The sequence below is a fragment of the Brienomyrus brachyistius genome, chromosome 11 (genome assembly GCF_023856365.1).
Source record: "Brienomyrus brachyistius isolate T26 chromosome 11, BBRACH_0.4, whole genome shotgun sequence".
In the NCBI taxonomy this organism is placed as follows: domain Eukaryota; kingdom Metazoa; phylum Chordata; class Actinopteri; order Osteoglossiformes; family Mormyridae; genus Brienomyrus; species Brienomyrus brachyistius.
In genome coordinates this window covers 10,842,416-10,863,107 of record NC_064543.1, presented here as the reverse complement: position 1 = coordinate 10,863,107, position 20,692 = coordinate 10,842,416, and the positions used below count along the sequence as shown (strand labels likewise).

General features: G+C 46.9%; 2 protein-coding genes across 7 annotated transcripts in view; one reads left to right on the top strand and one right to left on the bottom strand.

Moving 5' to 3' along the window:
• Positions 1-1,444: 1,444 nt before the first annotated feature.
• On the top strand, positions 1,445-7,543 carry tppp3 (tubulin polymerization-promoting protein family member 3). Of its 2 annotated transcripts, XM_049031509.1 has the most exons (5): positions 1,501-1,603; positions 1,680-1,755; positions 4,744-4,942; positions 5,100-5,253; positions 6,453-7,543. In XM_049031509.1, exons 3-5 carry the CDS (start codon positions 4,755-4,757, stop codon positions 6,654-6,656), a joined length of 546 nt encoding a protein of 181 aa, XP_048887466.1. In that variant the 5' UTR covers positions 1,501-1,603; positions 1,680-1,755; positions 4,744-4,754; the 3' UTR covers positions 6,657-7,543. The 2 variants fall into 2 exon arrangements, with proteins under 2 accessions (XP_048887465.1, XP_048887466.1); XM_049031508.1 differs by lacking the exon at positions 1,680-1,755 and having other exon boundaries at positions 1,445-1,603.
• An 8,110-nt stretch (positions 7,544-15,653) lies between these two features.
• Positions 15,654-20,692, bottom strand: part of plekhg4 (pleckstrin homology domain containing, family G (with RhoGef domain) member 4) — a 64,486-nt gene continuing 59,447 nt past the window's right edge. For 3 of the 5 annotated variants that reach the window (XM_049031542.1, XM_049031539.1, XM_049031538.1), the window contains 10 exons: positions 20,238-20,487; positions 19,200-19,289; positions 18,663-18,887; positions 18,330-18,500; positions 17,835-18,015; positions 17,555-17,671; positions 17,229-17,468; positions 16,934-17,130; positions 16,663-16,739; positions 15,654-16,525 (listed from right to left, as the gene is read on the bottom strand). In XM_049031542.1, coding sequence (XP_048887499.1) covers positions 16,668-16,739; positions 16,934-17,130; positions 17,229-17,468; positions 17,555-17,671; positions 17,835-18,015; positions 18,330-18,500; positions 18,663-18,887; positions 19,200-19,289; positions 20,238-20,487 — 1,543 coding nt within the window. In that variant the 3' untranslated portion in view covers positions 15,654-16,525; positions 16,663-16,667. The remainder of the gene's footprint in view (positions 16,526-16,662; positions 16,740-16,933; positions 17,131-17,228; positions 17,469-17,554; positions 17,672-17,834; positions 18,016-18,329; positions 18,501-18,662; positions 18,888-19,199; positions 19,290-20,237; positions 20,488-20,692) is intronic. The other 2 variants (XM_049031540.1, XM_049031541.1) reach the window with 2 other exon arrangements.

Genomic DNA, 20,692 nt, shown 5'->3' with positions numbered 1-20,692 from the left:
TGGCTGGTGGTGCCAAGGAAGGAGCGAGCAGGGGAGGAGAGAGGAATCGAGGGCCGGCAGCCTGGTCGGGGCGTCTTGATGGGAGAATCTGACGAGCTTACTCGTGCATGGGGGGGTCCCGAGATGCCCCCACCTTCCAGCCTTACACTAGAGTCTAGTGTGAAGGGCTGGTGAATGGAATGTCTTCGCAATCTCTGCCTGCCCCGTTCATGTCCTGCTGACTCTGAATTGTGTGTGCGTGTGTTTTTTTTGCAGTCACTTTATGAAATGGACATGCTCATTGTCTCAAGCTGCGCTGGATGCAGGCCAGCTGGTTTTCCTTCGGGCCATTCATGCGTGTCACAGTTACACGCCATGATGCAACATCTCAGAGTCTCAGATATCTAAGAGTGCAAAAAATCCTAATAAGGCAGTCATGCCAAATGCGCGCGTCAAACGCGTCTGAGAGTCTGCAGCCATAGCTTTGAAGAAATTAACTGTTGCCTTTTTTTAAAACGCATTTCATTTATTTGTCTGCTCTGTACTGTTAAATTTATTTGCACTACGTTTGCTTTGTTTCCACTGTGTCTCACTGTCTTTGCACATTTTCTGTTTGGCACTATGTTCTTGCTGCTGTGTGCACTACAATTTCCCCCTGGGATCAATAAAGTCCATCTTAATTTTAATCTTAATCTTAAACCCTACATAATTTGACTTAAATAAGCAAATTAGCTTGCTCTTCCACTAATAATATACTGTGGCAAATACTGAGTGCCCAAGCAAAAAAACTCACAAAATACTTGCAAAGCAAAAAATCTCTGGTGGGGCCTTATAACCTTGCGCAAGTGAAGTACATACCTATTTTTACCTGGATATTACTTGTGTACATAATCGAGAGCAAGGCTGGGTGATTCACCAAAGCGTTTAAAAATGAACCAAACAAAGGGAGTTAACAAGGACATAGATCATCGAACATGGTGAAGGATGGCGAGGCGACGTTATCCTGCTTCATCAACTAGCGATTATTGCCGCAGGACCAGTAGCATCAATCCAGCTGCCATGGCGACTCCTCCCCGTGTGAGAAGATGCCGACCGCCAGCTGAAGGCACGCCTGCCAAAACTGGTACCAGGCCGAAACTCCACACCTTCCAAATATATCCCCGGTCCAGTTATCGTGCCGCCCAGCATTTGGTCTCCAGTTCCCCACCACACTGGGAGAGGGGTGCCTGTGTACGCCCTTGCGTCCCTTAACTGTCATTAAGGTCACATGAACAATGCGTGGACCTGAATCCATGGGCACCCTGCTTGCATTCCCTTATTTTCATTTCATGAGAGAGGCCATTGCAGCCCTGCCTGAAGAATTGACCTCGGTCACTTGGTTGCAGAGAGTTTTTTTTTTTTTCTCTTCTCCCACCCCCCTCCTTTTTTTTATTGCCCTCCCTTGATGTTCAACAGGATGTCTCCATGGATACAGGGATAAACAGGGGATAACAAGGCGTCCGCCTTTAAAGCGCATTTCAGCAGCGGAGCGCGCGGGAGTGGCTGGCAGGCGGCGGGTGGGCAAGGCGCACCGGAGTGTAGCGCAGCACAGTGCAGCAGGGATACGCAGCAACAGCTCGCAGAGGTAAGGGGGGCCATGAGGGGTGGGGCTCTGTCTCCGTCTTCTGTCCTTGAGACCGAGGTTCATCCCCTCTGCCCAGTGTCTGGGCTGCCAAAGCTGGGACTGGACGGGACTCCGTACCCAGGCTGTCGCTGTCTTTCCTGCACTGCCGTTAGGTCTGTGCTGTGTAGCGTTTCTGCATGAATTCTCCCGCGTGGGGATGCACCTCCGGTCTGATGCATGCTCTAAACTGCGCAATTAATGGTGTTATGTTGCGTGGCTGCCAGGTGCAAACGCAAACTGCGTGTTCCTGGTCTGAATTTCTGCACAGGCTGATTGTTAAGGGGCTTTGCTGTTTGATGTCAATATCACTGGATTATTCATGCATGTGTGTAGGTATTAGTATTGACTGCTTCCTGTGCAGTGAGGTAATGTCTGTATGTATACATATGTGCATTCATAGTATTAAATCTTGATTTTCATTTTTGGTGGTAATCGGTTTGCTGTTCAGAGACATAAAAACTAGAATTATGTATTGCCTACTAATAAGCATGATTTTAAAATGTAGCATGTCGAGGAAAGTCTAACGGGCTGAAATTGTACGAATGAGCAATTCCACCATTATGTTAATTGTAGCGATTGATGATTTTTGCGTAAGCTATTCTCATTGTTTGCCATTACATTTGTAACCATGCATTAAAATATGCGCATTTTATCATTTAGTTTTAATAATGGAATAGTGAGATAATTGTAGATCGTAAATAAATACTGGCTTTATGTGAGCGGACTAGCAGCAGCTGCTGCTCGGCTACGTCACTCCGGACCCAAAGCCTGCAGCGCCGGCTGCCTGATCGCCGCGCAGCCGCAGCGTTACGCACGCAGGTGTGGCGCGCCTGTGCGTGTCCATTCCATATAATGACAGCAAATACGCTAAGAAAAGGAAACAATGAAAATTACCCTTTAAATCTGTATTGCGATTTTCCTGGTGCCGCTGCATGTAGCGGCTGCAATCAGTTACCGCCAAATTCTCCTTAAAGAAGGAGTTTTATCAGGACTGTTCAGGTGAAAACCCACTTCTGCAAATGTGCTATAGGTGTCAGGACATAATAGCAGTGATAGCTATTTATAGTGCTTGTTATTATTAACTTGTCGCCATCGATCTAGTGACGCAGAGCTGCAGCGCTTTCAGTGTATATTTAGCGATTAGCCGAATGATGCTGAGCGTATAAAGTGCTCCTTAAGCTAAGCAGGATCTCCGAAATTCCTGCAGCTGGTGGTTATTTCCATACAACCCACAGAGAGGTCGCTGATTTCTGCGTGCTGCGTACAGTGTTTCTGCATACTGAGGACAGATCCCCAGGCTGTGAAGCTCTGCAGAGGTTCGCTGCTCTTGCTTCTGTACGCAAAGGGCGCATATCTGCCAGCTGTAGGCCACACCTGCTAATGCAAACAGCTCAGCTATTTTATTGTTTACATTACATAATGTGCCTGCTTAACAGACGCTATTACGCACATTCACTTACAGATTTTACTCAGTTTCCAGGGGAGAAAAATAATCTATCTGGCTTCCTAACTGCTGCGCCCCCTGCTGATCAGAATTGGGAGACTGGCATTGGGTCCGGAACTGGAGTGTATCTGAATGTTGCTTCTTTGTTGCAGCACTGTGAGGAAAATGTATTCCTCATTCAGACACTGGGGGGGGGGGGGGGGGGGGGGGGGCTCTTTATAACAATCACTATCACCACCCTTGAAGTCACTGTAAACAAATTAGGTCTGCATGGCAGTGCTGACAGTTACACACTGGAGGATGTTTCAGGATAAGTAAACCCTTTGTAGTGGCCATTTTCATTCACAATGACAACTTTATTCTACTGGCTTTGGAGGCGGGTCTGTTGACCCCAGGGAGCCCAGACAGAGTGCTGAACTCATATCAGCCCCACCCTTTGTGTAGCACAGAGCAATCTGGGGTGGAGCTTTCGAACTGACCTGCAAATGAAAACAAGACTGGATCCACCCTCACTTACTCAACCAGCATTCTAAATACACTCAGTACACAGCAAACACATCAAACCTCTCATTTTTATAGTAATTCATTCTCAGAATGATAATAATCTTGAAGAACAGTATTTGCATGCTTTCTTAAGCACGAGAAATGCGAATCTGCGTTGTAAACAACCACAGGGTCTTCTGGTACCGCAGGAGGAAGGTTGCTATGGATACAAGGCAGGGGATTGCATCACCATTACTTTCAGCATAGGTGTGGGGAGCAGGAGGGATGAGGTCATGTCTCGCAGGCCTACAGTGTGGCGGCTTTCGTGACGCCACCCCCCCCCCCCCCTCCAGCACTCTCTGCAGCCCGTTCCTCTGTGACATAAACATAAGCAAGATTAAAAGTCAAACAAATGCATCAACCCCTGGCAGCTTCCTCTAATCAGAGCAAGGGTTTCACATGCATTGCAGACATAGATGTCATCCTCATGGATTTTTCTGCTCCTGGCAGACGCTCACTTTGCATCCAGCTTAATGGACGTGTAAACCCAGCAAGATCCTGATTGCTCGGCTGTAAAATGGATTTTGTGGAGTGAGTGCTGCTGGTTCAGTTCTCTGAGAATAGTGGAGAAATGATATGGCAAACCAGATGCTGTCTGCAAGGGGGTGTTTGTATACTTTTTTAAAATTATTTCCAAACTTTTATGAATACAAACAGGATCTCTGTGCTCTGGAATATCTGTCATCATAAATATTATATTTATTGCTGCATATAACTAATGAAATTAATACTCAAGCTAGTATTTAAGGTAACTTGAGAGAGAATTGAAATATCTTGTTGCCAGTCCTTCGTATCTGTCTGTGTATATAAGCTTGAAGCTCCTAACTCATTGGCTGAAATCATGGATATATATATATTTTTCTTTTTTGCTTCTGCCAAGGTAATGCATTTAATGACAGTTTTCCTAGCAGATGTGCTTAAGTTCTCCAGATGTCTTGTGGAGGCTGGTTGTCATGATGCATGTTACAAAATAAGATCTGGTCAACTTTACAGTCCCTTTGGTTGGTTTTATCCTGTTCAGAATTATTATTTAAGGCATGACAGGTGATTTGGCTCTGCCATGGTTCTGCACGGCGTGTTCATATGATGCCTTGCCTTCTGTTCTGTGCTGCAGGACACCTCAAGATGGCTGAGGGTGCAGACATGGATGAACTCCTAACTTCCTTCAAGAAGTTTGCAATACATGGAGACACTAAAGCCGTCGGGAAGGAGATGAACGGCAAAAACTGGGCTAAGCTCTGCAAGGACTGCAAGGTCATTGACGGGAAGAACGTCACCGGTACCGATGTGGACATCGTCTTCTCAAAAGTGAAGTGAGTTACCGTAAAGTCACTCTGAGATCGAAGCTCCTGGGATGGAGTTAACCGATATAGCTCCTCTGCTTCTCAACACCTTTGAGTTATTATAGAAGCCTTCAGACCACCCTGCTCTAAATGTCTTGTTTTTTTGTGGCACTCATTTAATCGGCAGAGCGAAGACATCTCGTGTAATCACCTTCGAGGAGTTTCAGAAGGCTCTGGAAGAGCTGGCGCCAAAGAGATTCAAAGGTCAGAGCAAGGAAGAGGCTCTGCAGTCCATCTGGAAGCTGATTGAGGGGAAGGAGCCTTCAAATGCTGGTGTGACGGTAAGGACAGAGGAACACTATATGTATACTCTGGGAGTATCCCAGTCCATCTTCTAATACCAGTAACACATGAAGTAACATTACTGTGTGTGGGATGCATTGTGATTTATGTAGGTATTTAATTGTTAGGAAGACAAAGAAAATACTCCTAATCTCCCTGGAACCAGATCCTTTGAATGATGGTTTGAATGTACGAAGACTCCTAAATTTCCTACTCTGGCCCAGTTCCAGAACTTAACCTTTTAAAGATGGGAACTTTAGTGTAATTCATCACACAGCCCTCCCCATTCACCTGCCCCTTCAAGCAGATTCATAATCTTAATGACACATCCACAATGGCGTAACACCTGTTTATACACGTCCATAAATGTTTGCAGTGTGAGCAAGACTGCTGTCACATGGGGATACTTTCCGATCACCCCGAATGGCATTTTTTGTATGCAAAGTTCCATCATTTTGATGCCGGGAACGTGTCACAATGGCTATAGAGATGGGCATGGCAGACAGGGCCTCAATAATGCACCAACAGGAGATAACAGTGGAGTTTGCACCAAGCTCCCATGAATTGGTCACTTCTTGTTGGTGTGATTTAGATTTTCTTAAAATCATTTAGGTCTGTCTTGATGCCATTGTTCAGAATTTGAAACGGTGTCAGGTGTGCTTAGTGTTTGTCAAGTCAACACTGAGGCAATATTACAACACTTTGGCGTGCTTTTCCTTGGACTTGCTTGGCTGTACACTCTCTCCCAAAGCCTGTTCGCTCCCCTTACATCGCCCTCCCGACAGTCTGGCCCTGAGTCGCAGCGACACCATGGCGTAACAGTAGTGTTTCACGACAGCTGACACTCAGAGAAAGCTGGGCCTCCAAGGTTTCTGAAGGAAACTTGGAAAGACGCGCTGTCTGGCGCCAAGGAGACGTTTGCGCCTAACACCAATGCGCTGACAAACGCTGTATTAATACCTTCATTATGACTGTTGAATCTGAGAGCCACAACTTGGGTTACAGCAAATGCTTTTGGCCTGACGCTTCTTGCCCTTCAGGAAGGGCTGCAAACGCAAAGCATTTACCCCCCCCCCCCCCCCCGGCTTGCCTGCAGCCTATCGTTGACAGCCAAGGTCACGTGTGGCACGCCAATGACCGTCCGCATTGAAGTGCTACATTGACAGGCATTTGCGTGTTTCCTTTGCCTGCACATCAGAAAGTCACCAAGACCAAGGCAGTGGACCGGCTGACAGACACCTCGAAGTACACAGGCTCGCATAAGGAGCGATTCGACGAGACCGGCAAGGGCAAAGGCCGGGGCGGCCGCGAGGAGCTGGTGGAGAACACCGGTTACGTGGCCGCCTACAAGAACGCCGGCACCTACGAGGAGAAGGTCAAGACCAAGGAAAAGGCGCAGTAGTCCTGGCTGACGGTCTGCGCCCCACCCGCCCCGACACGACTCTGGCAGGTCTGGACCAAGTCTGACGTTAGGCCCAAAGTGCAGCCCAGTACCCCGTGACGGATGTGTCGTGCCCTGCAACGAATGGGACGAGGGGGAGTGTCCTCCACCCTGTCTTCATCATGCCTTCTACGGCTGCGTTCCCGTTGGTTTTACTGAACGATCTTAATGCATGGCCATGCATGCAGAGTCAGTGTGCCCGTATATAGGGGATTATGGGTAATCTGCTTATGATGGAGACAGCTGCAGACATTTCCTTTCTGGATATATATGTTAAAGAAAAAAAAAACGAATTCACTAACAACAAGCCATTTACACTTGATTCACTTTTCCTCCCCGGCCGCTGAAAATGCCCAGTATTAAGCTAAACCTTTACATTAGAGGGGCTTGATGATTTGTGTTTTATTTGTCATAAACGTTTTATATATATATATATATATATATATATATATATATATATATATATCGCATAAATATATATATTTGTTATTAGCATTTGGGATTTCTGGATGCGGCCCCTGTTTGATTTCTCAATTGATTAGAAAGACACCTTGTGCTGTACAGGAATTTGGCCAGCAGGAAATTGAAGTAGTTTTTTTGCCTAAAATATTTTGTCATCTCCAAAAGATTCCAGAAACGTCTTCCGCTAATCACTGTGAAATATGCCTATAAAATGAATATTTTAGAGCTATTAAGCGTATAGGCTGTGTAACACTGTTTAGTCACATGAAATCCATTGTTTTGCCATTTTGATTGTATCTATCTGCCTTAACTCTTCTGTCGTCCTGAAAATTCACTTTCCAGCTAATCTTATTACTATCCTTATTAAAATCTCAAATTCTAAATTATTCAGATTTTGAGAGTTACTTTTGTTTGTTTCACTATGTGTTACAGGTGCTGTTGATACATATCAAATGATCTGCCGCAATTGAACTTGAAAATGTAATTGGGATTGAATTGCCCTTCCTCCCAGTACCCCATAGGTTGTGTCCGTTCTCGGTGCAGATCCGACTCTGGTCGCCATGGCAGCACAGTCGCCTGACTACCACCTTCTGTAAAGTGTGACAACTGTTGCCCCTCTGAAATGTGAATATGCTTTCCAACAGGTGAATACAGTTAGGGCTTTTCAAAAATAGAACAGGGTACATATGTACTTAACACAAGCTGTTTCAAAAGGGTAAACGACAGCGTCCGAGAGTCCGCTTAAGAGATTCCTCTTAAAAACACATTTTTTTTTTACTTAATCAAAATAAGGGGCCTGACATCCTCGGTGCACGGACCCCTGTGGAATATCCCCCTGTCCTTCATCGCTGATAATTATAATTTTCACTCATTTGCCCACATTACCTTGTTTCAGAATTTCCTCTGTACTTTCCCATCTCTGTATTGACATGTGAATCTGTACCAAAACTGGAAATATTACATACATACCAAGCAAAGTTATTCAAGGGAAAACATGGATGTGTTTCTGAATCACTTACTTCGAGGCTGCGGGTCTAATTCAGGCCTCTGAAAGATTAAAAATCTACTCATGTAGATTATTGTACACATGAAAATGTGCATTTATATACATACATATATTTCTACAGCATTGTAACTACATGCACAGTCCATCTACGGAAGCGCCGGACACAGTGGCGATCTCGTACCTGAGTCTCTCCGACTTATTTATTTCTCTTTTCGTGTCGAAAATGAGTTTTCCTCATGCCCCCCCCCCCCCAAACCCCACCCTCTGGATTGAACTCATGCAGTAACAGAACTCTGTTTGTGCTCTAACCCTGCGCTTCTGGCCCTCATCCAATAGGGGGCTCTAGCACGGAACAAACAGTGGTCCCCAGGCAGTAGCCGCTGTGTCTCCTGAGACTTCCTGTAATATTTCTGTCTCCCCCTCCCACCCCCACCTGCCTCATCTCCAAGGAAACGAGGGGGGCTGTTTGCCTCCACTGGCTCCCGTGTGTGTCCCTGCCTGTCACTGAGCACATGGCAGGAAGATGCTATTTGAGATGACGATCGCAGTTTCTCGTGGGCGCGGCGGATCTGTCCCTGGAGCACATGCGCAGCAGGAAGGACACGCCCACCGGCATACACACTGACACACACACACTTGTCTCCAAGCAGGGAACAGGAAGCCGGCGTGGGTCCCTTGTTGCCATGGCAGCAGGAGTGTACACAAGAAAACATTCCGGCACCTGGCTCCAGCAGCAGTTTCCCTTCTGTGTTTGTAACCAAACACACAAGTTCATGGCAACGCTTGTTTGGGACCATCTCCTTGGAAGCCCTAATCAAAAACATCTCTATCAGAGACAGCTTCATTGCCACTGGCCTTCAATGCCTGCTGTAACAGGGTGATGAATAGCATAACTGACAGGTCACGTGTTTAGCCTCGTACTCGTCGCCCACAGCAGCTGAGGGGGTTGGGTAGCCTCTGTATATGGGATAATTAATTACCCATAAAGACTTGTGTGTTTTCAGGGGGTCCAGTGAGGGGCCCCTGTATAAGCAGCACCATGTGTTGGCCCCTGGCAGCGGTGCGTGCGTGGGGCCCCTCGCCTGCTTCCAGGCCTACCGCGCAGGTCCTTGGTCTGGCATGCCCGAGATGGGTGTGGAAACGTGAGAAAAGGCAGGCCACGGGCGTGGGTGTTTGACAGAACTGGCTACACAGTGAACAGTGAACTGGCTACACACTGCATACACAGAAAATGGGTCATCACTGGCCAGTCAGAAGAGAAACACTGCGCTTCCTGTGGGTCGTAGCGGCTTTCGGTTGGGGATGTAACAGTGGAGTCCAACCGCTCCACCTGAATGTTCATGCCGTTCAACATCCTGTCAAATGCCGTGCAAATAAACCAAGAAGTTGGCGTGTGATATGCCAGTCAGAAGCACTCAGTCTATGCAGCACTCAGTGCTATGGCAGAAATCAAGTACACTTGAGCGTGCTACAGTATATTGTCATTCCTGTAGTGCTTGCAACAAATATATGCCACGGTTTCTAATATACGATCGTACATTTTTCTCATACTTTAGTTGAATAACACAGTCAAATTGCATAATTGAGTATAATAGGTATGATAGGTGGTACAAATCATTCCTGTCTGCTGAAGTCTGATTGTGTCGCCTGTCATTGAATGATTCAATGACACCGAGGATGTGAGCAGGCAGAGTCAGACGCAGGGCCGTCTGCTTTTTCCAAGGTCTTGGGTTTTCCTTGGCTGTCGTAGAGGTCCACCATGCCTCTTACCCGCTGCTGTTAGTGATACGATAAAGAGCAGCTCATGGGCAGCCCCATAAGGTTGCATGTAATTAGGTCTGGTCCAGCGTGGCTGAGGGCCCAGCGGCTGAGGGCAGACCGAGGGGGGAGCCGTGTGTTAAGTGCCAACTCGTTGCTACGTGTCTAATGGAGATTAATCAGCACGCACCCGCTGAGTAAGCCTGCATCCATGAACTCCAGACCGGGGAGCCTCCACACGACGCTTCGGAAAACATCCTCTGGAGATGAATGGCTGAGGCATGCAGAAGCAGGAATGAGAGTCCCTCGGAAACAAACAGGTTTGTCTGTCAGTGTGACTTCCGCAGATGTTCCCGCTGGAAGTTTGGGTTCATTAGGAGAGCCATTACAAGCAGCACCGCTGGCTGTAATTAGGTGGAGGCAACTGTTAAATGTTTAACGATGAGTGATATGGCCACACGCAAAAAGGCATTTTCATAGCTTAATTTTTACATATATCTAAACTACATATGCTTTCATAAATAAATCACCTATTGTATGCACCCCCCCTGGAAATCGTCAGGCCTACCATTTCTAGGTCGGGTCTTCAATCACTATGACCATTCACTGAATCCGTCTTCAGGGTGATTAAATACACTGAACTTATTTGATCATTTATAACAGCTTTCTGCCATAGAGCAGAATTATCCCAGGGGCTCTCAAGTTTCATCAAACGTTTGGAGAGAGATTACATCTGTTAGGGGTGCAGTCTGTGTCTCACAGTCAGTGCGTGAGACTTGAGAGCCCTGCTTACTGCATTCATCAGATCTTGCTCTTCCACTTCTACCTTGTCTGCACTCTGTATGTTTGTGCATCCATGTAATAACGAGCTTTTGCAGCGAGATCAATTATACCTTATTTGGGAATTTATACGGAAACAGCAGATGCTACATTCTGATTGGTTGGTAGGAGGTTATTAACTCTGCCTAACTTGATCGGGACAGCTATGAAATCCGCTCCGTATGCCTGCACATCGTCCATTAATTCGATATAGCAGGACACCTCGATGGCGGTTATCCCTAACTGGCTGAGGGAGATCATGCGTCTCTCCTTGTTGCTTTGGTCAAAAGCATCTGCTAAATAAATAAGTCTAAATACAGAAGGAACTGATCAGTTCAAGTATATAATATATATGACAGAAGGTGTTTCTGCAGCTGAAGTCTGGCACTGCACAAGCCCATGTTTTTGTCTTTTACGAGGTTATATATTCGTGTTTAGCTACCAGGAGGCGTATCCATGACTACCACGATTGATCACCGAAATGCAAAGAGACTTAGCTACTCCTTGAAATGCAAAGCTTCTTCTCCTGGGCTGCAATGCTCCTTATAGCTGCATGGGCTGGAGCAGCATGACTTTGGTCTCGCCGATCTGTGTTTTTTGCATTACAGACAGTTAATGATGGAAAGCCGACATGATCAAAAGGAGAAAAAGAAGCTTAATTTGGACAAATCCCTGTAGGTGAGTGTAACTAAACACACAGGCCACTTTGAAAAGGTGTTTGCGTAATTCAAAAATGACATCACGCACTTGCAACATTAAAAACAATGCTCAAGAACAAATTTCAAACCAAGATGGCAAATAGGTCTCTTACGCAAACAAATGTGAACGAAATATAGGAAAACAGCTTCCAATAATCTGTGCCTGTTTTGAAAAGGATTTTTGAGCACCATATTTAAAAAAGGATGCCAAGATGCATGCGACTGACAGATGACATCCGTCCAGAACTGGACACTAGCATCTCAGCTTGATACGGCATCCATCTCTGGGGGTTTTTGATCCACTGTAAAAAAATCTAAAATCTATGGTGAAAGGGTGCTTAAGGCATGGTTTTAGTGAAAGGAGCCCACTGTCCCTATGACCTCAATGTCTGGCCCACAAATCCTAAATTAAGCTCCACCCACATCTAGGGGCCCAATCACATGCGCACACTCGTACTTTCTGGCATAGAACAAGAAAGCCATATTACTTATGACAAAGTACATTACATTTTGGGGGGAGTATAAGATACTGTTCTCTAACTGGGGGGGTCGTAAACCAAAGTGGGTTGTGTGACAAAGATGTGATTTTGGTTGTGCTTAAAGAAATTATTTAAAAAAAATTTCTGATCTTTTTTTTTTTTTATCCATATACTATTACTTTTTTGTGACATAAATTCAGTTCAGCTTTCAGCTGTGACTTAATGACCCAGGAAAAATGTGGGTCCTCAGGCTAACCATGCTGAGAGTCAGTGGGCAGGACAAACTAGTCATTCCTCTTGCTGTCATACCTACATATTTGCACACAGGCATGTAAACACATAAGGACTGTAGCCAATCCATTTCCACTGCCAAATAAGTGACATTCCATATTTTTCCAGTCCTCTGTGTTCACAGTTCAATATATTGCAACACTGGTGACAAAGGATTTCAGTATAGTATTCTGTCTTTTACTCCCTGTCACAGACTACTCCTACTTGTAATAATGTCAAAATTAAATAAAACAGGCCCTGACCAATGTCAAGCTGCAATACTCCCCTTTTAATTCCACAGCATCTAATTATTCAGTGTGAAAATGCAGTTATCTGTGTTCAACAGCTACTGGACTTAAATGGTTCCAGAAAACCAACTTTTGTTGACATCGAGGTGTCTCTGAGCTCTTCTGACGTCTCTGTGATGTTAAGCAGCTAAATCGGGAAGTTCTATCATTCAACAGGTTGACATTTTCGCAATAATTATCATCAGATTTTCATATGTTCTTCATCACTGGAGCATGACAAACAATGGCAGCGGCTTCCAGAAAATCTTCGAAATGTTTATTTTTAGGTAGCTTGGAAACCCCATAAATGATCGGATCATACTTACTCTGAGATACGGTAGTTTTGCTTGCAATGATTTTAGTGAAGCAAGAGGCTTAGTGTTTTCCTTGGGGATGTGTGCCTTCAAATTGTCATGGACTGTGATTCAGCTCACCAGACCCAAGTCCCATATGCTCTCTCCAACCCTCAAGATATTATCCAGCCCGATCCAAAAGGGGGCGCTAGAGTGACCACTGCCCAGGACACCAAGACAGTTTGGATGATAGGCATTTCAGTCACTATTCCAATAGCCTCACCTATTGCAAGATGTATGCATAATGTATAGAAAAATGCTGGACAGATTGTTAAATGGTTTTTAAAAAATAACTTTTAAGGGTGCTGAGATAAAAAATAGGTGAGCTGAAGCCCCACTAAAAAGGCTCTAGAACAGCCTATGAGCCTCACCCCCATGAAACAGAGAGGAATAGAGAGCCCTCCTTTGGTCAGTAGTGAAGAAAGCACCCAGGAGAATCCTCTAGCACCCATCCGCTGGGCCAGGAGCCTGTCCACACACCTTCACAAGTGGAAAGTTCAGGTTCAGAAATTAAAAGTCCAGACCAAGATTTTGTTTCAACCAACTAATTACTCATAAAGGGTCACAGTCACGTTATACTTAACTGGTCCGTTGGTCTTAACAGGAAGATCAATGTGCATTGAAATCAGTCTTATATTTATGATAATGCTCAATCATTCCAATAGTAGCATCACCAGCTGTGTGATCCTTGGCTGCTCACATGATAATTCATCTACTAAGCTTTGTAGTACATTTATTCCATGTGGTCAACCCCCGGAAATAGCCGGTGGTGTTTCAAGCTGAGATCTGCACGTCTGCTAAATGTAATACAGGGTAGAAGTTGCCGCTTTTGGACACCAGAGGGCAACCTTGTAAAAGGAAACGAAATACTAGGCTGTAAAATGTATTTATTCACACACATGTAAATTTATTTCCCCCAGCTACCCAGAAAGGCATTTTAAGAAGATGGGACCTGACTGCAGGCTCAGGCTACTTACTGTTTCCTTACTGGCTCCTCATTCAGCTGCATACCTGACTGACATCGCTCAGTCTTTTCTTGATTTTTAAAATGGGCACCTTTGCACAGGCTCTCCCCATAGTGTCTCTGCGGACAGTCTGTTTGACAGTAGCCCTTCTAGGTCGCCAGGCCTGATTCATACGACATACATAACGCCATGGAAAAATCTAACTTGATGCTTGAGAGTACGGGAGCAGATAAAGACTCAGGACGACTCTTCATTCATTCTATTTAAACCTCTATCGAGATCTTTTGGGAAGAAGCAGCTTAGCTTGCCTGGCTGTAATGATCCATCTTGTCTGCTTCACTGAGGACAAACTCGTGTTGCTCAGGAAGTTAGTAGCGTTTCCATGTAAAAACCATCTATACCATATTCAAAGTCAAGCTCAAAGACAATACTTCCCACAGCTACAGCCTGTGACCTTTCGGAAGGTCACGTCTACTCCCCGCCTGTGAAATCCATAACAAGCAGGAATTTGGCAAGGAGGGGAGACCGTTTCCATGGCAAAAAACGTGAGCGGGTGGCGCCCCCTTTAGTTAATATGATAATACTGAGATGACATTCCTTAGAGAGCAGCTGGAACTGGCGAGCCATTGGGCTACTGCGGAGTGCAGCTCATTCATCTCATTAAAGTTGTATATTTCAGTCTTTTCCATATTTTTGAGATTTAGAGACAGACGGACGGACGGACGGTCCGTCGGTCCTTCCTTCCTTCCTTCCTAGATGCACGTCCGGCCAACGTCTGCTAATGACGTTGGGGCGACGTTATGTCCGACGTTCTACCAACGTTGGGCCAACGTTAAATGTTAGCTGGCAAAGTACAATGAAACTCAAAATATTGACTTCCGGAATTTCATAAGCAACGTTATTTCTCAATATATGTAGTTACGATATTTATAGATCTCGGTTATAAAGTCAGTCAGTCCGTATGTCCAGCCCTCCGTCGTAGACGTTGAGTTGACGTAAACCCGATGTGCAGATGCACGTCCGGCCAACGTCTGCTAATGATGTTGGGCCGACGTTATGTCCGATGTTCTACCAACGTTGGGCCAACGTTAAATGTTGGCTGGGAAAGTACAATGAAACTCAAAATTTTGACTTCTGGAATTGCATAAGCAACGTTATTTCTCAATACGTGTAGTTACGATATTTATAGATTTCGGTTATAAAGTCAGTCAGTCCGTCAGTGCGTGCTTCCACACATCCCACACAAGAGTTCACAGTTCTGCTCCCATGTAGTCTTACAAGTTATTTTTTAATTGGCATTAATACCCAAAACACCAGATGAGCCAACTGTAAAAACATCAACTTCTCTGAAGGGTCCTGTAGCAGTAGACTCTGTACCTTCCAAGGTCATTATTATGTCCGATGCTAAATCACATGTTTCTTATCGCTGTTGCAAGGTCACTTTACCCTCGGCTAAGCATTACAGCCAGTGTATTAAGTGCCTGCTGGAATGGAGAGCTGTACGGTGACGCTGCTTCCTCGGCAGACAAAAGTCCCCGTTTCACTCTGGTACGAAAGCTGTGGCAGTCGGCACCGTCACACGCCGGGCAACAGGGCCTTCACACTCCCTGCACACCCAGAGGACTCATGCATGAAGCCTAGTGCTGATGCGATGATCAAGCCGTCTTTTTGCTGAATGAGCCTGGATGCTGTCACTGGGTGCAAGACCAGGTCACACACACACACACACACACACACACACACACACACACACACACACACACACACACACACACACACACACACACACACACACACACACAACAGGCAGGATGCAGTACAGAGCACATAAATTCTATATCAGACACACACAACACTGGACTCAAAGAAACGAACTCCATTTTTATTAAATACGTGTGAACTTCGGAGGATTAAGATTTTTCTTCTTGAACACGGTAAGAATGGCACAAGTGATTCCCTGTCTTGCTGGTTAATACATACATGTACAAAGTTATCTATAAGTAGAATGGCAGAGCACCATTGGCGCAAAATATTTACAATATAGACTTTTGCGTGTTTAAACGCCATCCTTCAGCCGCACTGAGCTGTTGCCTCTTCGCTCCCGCGCAGGCCTGTTCGGACGTCTTGGCCAGGCGCACACTCTGCTCAGGGGAACAACTTAGCAAGGCTATGAACCTCCTGAGCTGATGGACCAGAAGCCCTGAACTATTCTGAGATGGAAGTGCTTCCAAACTCAGAGAGTGACCTGTGCAACCACAGTGTGAGTCACAGTGATACAACAAGGCCTGACCCCGAGTCAGTTCAACAACAACGAAAAGAGGTGTGTGGAAGACCAGGTCGTAGAAAAATTGTCTTTTTAAAAAAGAAAGCACATTGCTTTTTAAACCAGAGTATGCATGTACCCTTTGGAAATACCTTTTTACATGAAGGTACATGTATACTTTTGCTGTTAATTGCAGTCTACAGCAAAGTGGTCAAAAGACAGTTTAACTGCATTGTAAACTATTACAATATAATTATTTACAGTTTTCACTATAACACAAACATAACTGAACATGTTTGGGAAGGAAAAGAAAAAAAAACACTTTAATTAAAGGCTATATCTGAGACTTATCAGTGCTTTACTAAAGCTCATTCAGTGTCTGAGATGAGGTGCTCTGGCACAGAGAGCTATAAATACTCCGGTCTCCTCAAGGCGAAACTGGCTTCTTGATGAGAGGAGCTTCATCAGACCTGAAAAACAAAACAATACAACATGAGCATGGCTGGGTGCACATCCCCCAGCCTGCCTACAGAAGGGTCAATGGGAAGGAAAAGCAGGTTAGGTGGCGAGTAGGTGGAGCTTCAGCTGGGGAGGGGTGCTCACTTACCACACTCACACTAGGGTGGATGGGTTTATGACCTGGCCTGCCTTCTGTAAGTGGAGAGAGAGGCAGCTGTTACTGGGCTGTTAGGTGAAGATGGAGGGAAAAAGCGGGGAATGGAGTCACTGGGAGTCTTGGTTTAAGAGTCTGTAGAGTGAACAGCCTGGGGTGCTGGTTTGTGTCGGCATGCTGGCCATTTACCCCCCCCCCCCCCCCACCAGGGAGTTTCTGGTAGCAGTGTGGGCGGAGCTATGCGTAGCGTATTGCCCACACTCACCGCTGAGATATACTGGCTGTTGAAGCGTGGCTTGTCCTCCACGGGGGAGGCCACGTTGGAGTAGCAGGAGGAATCGCAGGGGGAGTTGGGCTCCTCGGACAGCGCCTCCGGCAGGTGGCTGGAAACGCAGCCGCTGTCCGAGCTACTGGAGCCGCTGCCTGACAGGCAGGGACAGGACGACTCCGAGCTCTCTGTGGCTGCGGATGGAATGCAGAGGGAAACGTGTCACAAGTCAGAGGGGCAAACCCCCTGTGCAGGAGGGCAAAGGGCCTGGGACGGCTGGCGGGGGACGTACTCATGGAGGGCTGGCTGCTGGTCTCGTGCTCCTGCTCGTCTTCCTCCAGGATGAAGGGCCGCTCGCCCGACATCAGGGCCTGGCTGCTGTACATGTGCAGGTTGAGAGGCCCCAGCAGGGATGAGGACGAGGGGCCCCCTGAGGTCGGGCTCCCACCTGCAGTCGCATTAACTTGCGCTTGCTTGAAGGGGTTGGAGTGGTCGAAGAGGGAGACCGCTATGGAGGCCCTGGTCCTGGCTCCTGGAACAGGCAGGTGAGAGCACACAGGTGGTCAGAGTGCCACGCTTCCGGGAATCCCGCAAGGCCAACTGCAGCACTGGGAATACCTCTGCCCTTCATGATGTAGTCGATGGCTCTGTCGTTGATTGCCGCGTCACTTGGCTTTATGTCCAAGAAGGGCTTGTTCCCCACCCCCATCGACACCATCTCCTGCATTCTTATTTCTGCAGAACAGTTAGAGACACAGTTAAAGGCGGTCAGCAGTAACGGGACACATGAGGGAGGTCGACAGACAGGCCCCTGCAGGCGGACACCGGTATAACCATGCTGACTATATGTATACAATACTAAAGCGCAAGCGGCCGCTCTCTCTAACAGGGACATCACCTTTGTTCCGCGTGGCTTGCTGCCAGAGGATCCTGGCAATGCTGGACGTCCACGCTTGCTTGATCTCGGGCACGCTTGCCTGGAGGATGTATGCTTGGTTTTTGGAGGTCCGTCTCCTGAACCAGATCTCAAACCGCAGTCCGCTGTCCCCAGAGGTCTCTGTCATCCCCACGTCGGCGGTCTGGGGGAGGAGGGGGGGCATGCTAACACAAACTTCAGATGTATTGTTTCTAATGCTATGCCTTTCTCATTGACCCAGATCTGGAACTTCACTGGTTCTTGGAACACACACACACACACACACACACACACACACACACACACACACACACACACACACACACACACACACATACACAGTGCACCAGTCAAGAGGTAATGAACTGACCAACCCCACAGGAACTATACCTGCCAGGCCAAGTTTAATGGCAACACCTGCCTTTAAATTTAATTGAACGGCATCATTTTAACATCCCCTCGCAGGCGGGGTGGCACCTTAAAGGAGTGCTTGTAGATGTAAACGTCCAGTCCGCCATCGATGCGCTTGGGCTTGCTGAAGAGCACGAGGTCCTCAAACAGGAAGACGTGTCTCTGGCACTTCTTCCTGCCGTACAAGACTGTGAACTCGTCCTGCCGCATCAGCTGCCCCTGCTCCTTCAGGTTGACCTAAGAGGAAACCAAGAAGGTCCCTCAGGACTCCAGACCAGCAGATCGATGGTCCTAACCAGGGCTCTGCCCTTCCACGTTGCCTTCACACCAACTTGAATGAACTCTCATGACTGGCCCTTCTGGTGCGTACTGAGCAGCTGCCCAGACATGGACACTCACATCGCAGTCTCGGATGGCGTCCATCGCCAGCAGGTCGTTGCCGTGACGCAGCTGGAACTTGACCATCTCGGCGGCGGCCTGCAGGTAAGCCAGCTCCTGCTCCTGCACCTCGCTCACTTCCTTGATGAGGTCCTTGAGCAGCAGGGCGTACTTGCTCATGCGCTGGATGGGCTTCAGCAGGTATGAGGCCAAATCCATCTTATCTTCGAGTTCCAGCTGCTTGTTCTGTGGTCAGAACACACATGGTTTGCAGGGGGGGGGTCATGCATAAGGTGTAAAGCTCTCACACATGCAGACACTTCAAAGATGGTCACGCAGCTTTTTTCCCCATGAAGGATAATGAGTGAAATTCTCAACAGAAAAAGACTAAAGCTGCCATATAATCACACATCTGTCAAAACATTACAGGTACAAGACCACCCATGGAACTATGCTTTACTGGAGTCTGTGCAGAACTCTCCCCCCCCAGCAGAAGTCTCTGCCTCTCCCCCCCAGCAGAAGTCTCTGCGAAGGTATCCATGTGGACGCAAGGCTCACCCTGAAGAAAGTGTTCCCGTGGCTGGCCAGCAGTGCATCTGACTTGGGCTTGTTTTTGCTGTATAAGGCGTACAGCCCAAACTGGTCTTGCTGGGATCAATAAAAATAAAAACACACACACACATTACGAGCCAGTCAGTCACGCGCTTTGCCCACATTCCAGGACCGTCGCGGAATAAACTCATTTTCCATACAGTCATTTTCCCTTTTACTTAGAATGACTTTTGTATGGCAGAACATGGGTTTGATGTATTCCACACAGACAACATACAGTATTTTGGGGATATTTTCAGGAGCCAAGAACCCATCCCTCAGAGCACAGTTATCAATCCCTGCAGGCTTCTATGAAAGGTTGACTGTTGGGCTCCAGACTAATTAGAGGAATCTATTCTTCACTTGGTGCCCAGGCAGACTTTGTTGACTATGCATATTAAAATGTCCAGCCTCGAGCCTCTGGGCTAAGCTCACAGACTGGAGTTACCGCAAACATGAGCCAGACGTGGCCAAAGAGCGGTGAAATAGTTTAACCATGTGCTTTATGTGGCTTTGCTTTCTGTGGAGTGATTTTTGTATTTATGAAAGATACATTGCTAGGAGAAGAGGAAATATGAGATGGACGAATCCACCCCCCCGGCCTTCTTAGTAAACTACCTAGAGTCTGATCACGGAGAAGCAGAATTCCTGAGACTGTTTGTGCAGCTGTCTGAGTGTTTTAGGTAATGATGCTCACTGGAAGGTGAACGATACTCCGACATGCCCTGATCAGTGAAGCTGGTCATCTTAGAGAATGACAGCGAGAATGTTTCACAAGTAAAAGCTTTACATGTAAATGGGCTCCTCACCACTATGTGATTGTTAGTCTTCTGATGTTTTGTATCTTTTCAGACTTCAGTCAGGTTATAGCTTCTAATGGACAGTCCTTACTGTCAGAGCCTCATTCTGTCGTACTTATGGTACAGAGATAAGGAGCTCAGGCATTCAGCACGAGCTGGACTGGCCCCTGCGGCCAGCAGGCCCCAGCTGGACCCCCACACTCACATGTCTGAGGAAGCAGTGGCTGACACGCAGCGGGTGGTTGCAGCAGCTCTCCAGCTCCTTCAGGAAGTACTGGCTGTGGAAGTCCACCAGCTTCTCCAGGTTGCCGAAGATGACGCTACGCTTGCCCCGCAGGTCCTGCGGCAGGTCGGCGCGCTCCATCTCGGGGAAGTAATGCTCCATGATGTAGCTGAGCGAGCGCACGTACTCGCGCTCCGTCGCCACCATCTCGTCCACGATGTGCCGCAGCTTGCTGTCAGGGCAGGGAAGGGAAGCCATCGATGGTGGGTCACGGCCCTCTAAACACCCCTGTCTAGTGTCACCGCGCCATTTCATACTGGTCTGACACCTAATTTCATGGGCTATTTTTGGGATAAAAAAAACCTACCTAAAAATAAGGGATACTTATAGGCAGCAGTGACTCTCTCTGATCTACACTGAGCCTGCCAGGAAAAATT

Bases quoted from the DNA above. Each gene is read 5' to 3' on its own strand.
- tppp3 (XM_049031508.1), top strand. From the start codon at position 4,755: ATGGCTGAGGGTGCAGACATGGATGAACTCCTAACTTCCTTCAAGAAG. The intron at 4,943-5,099 runs GTGAGTTACCGT...TTTAATCGGCAG, and splicing joins ATCGTCTTCTCAAAAGTGAA to AGCGAAGACATCTCGTGTAA. The intron at 5,254-6,452 runs GTAAGGACAGAG...CCTGCACATCAG, and splicing joins CTTCAAATGCTGGTGTGACG to AAAGTCACCAAGACCAAGGC.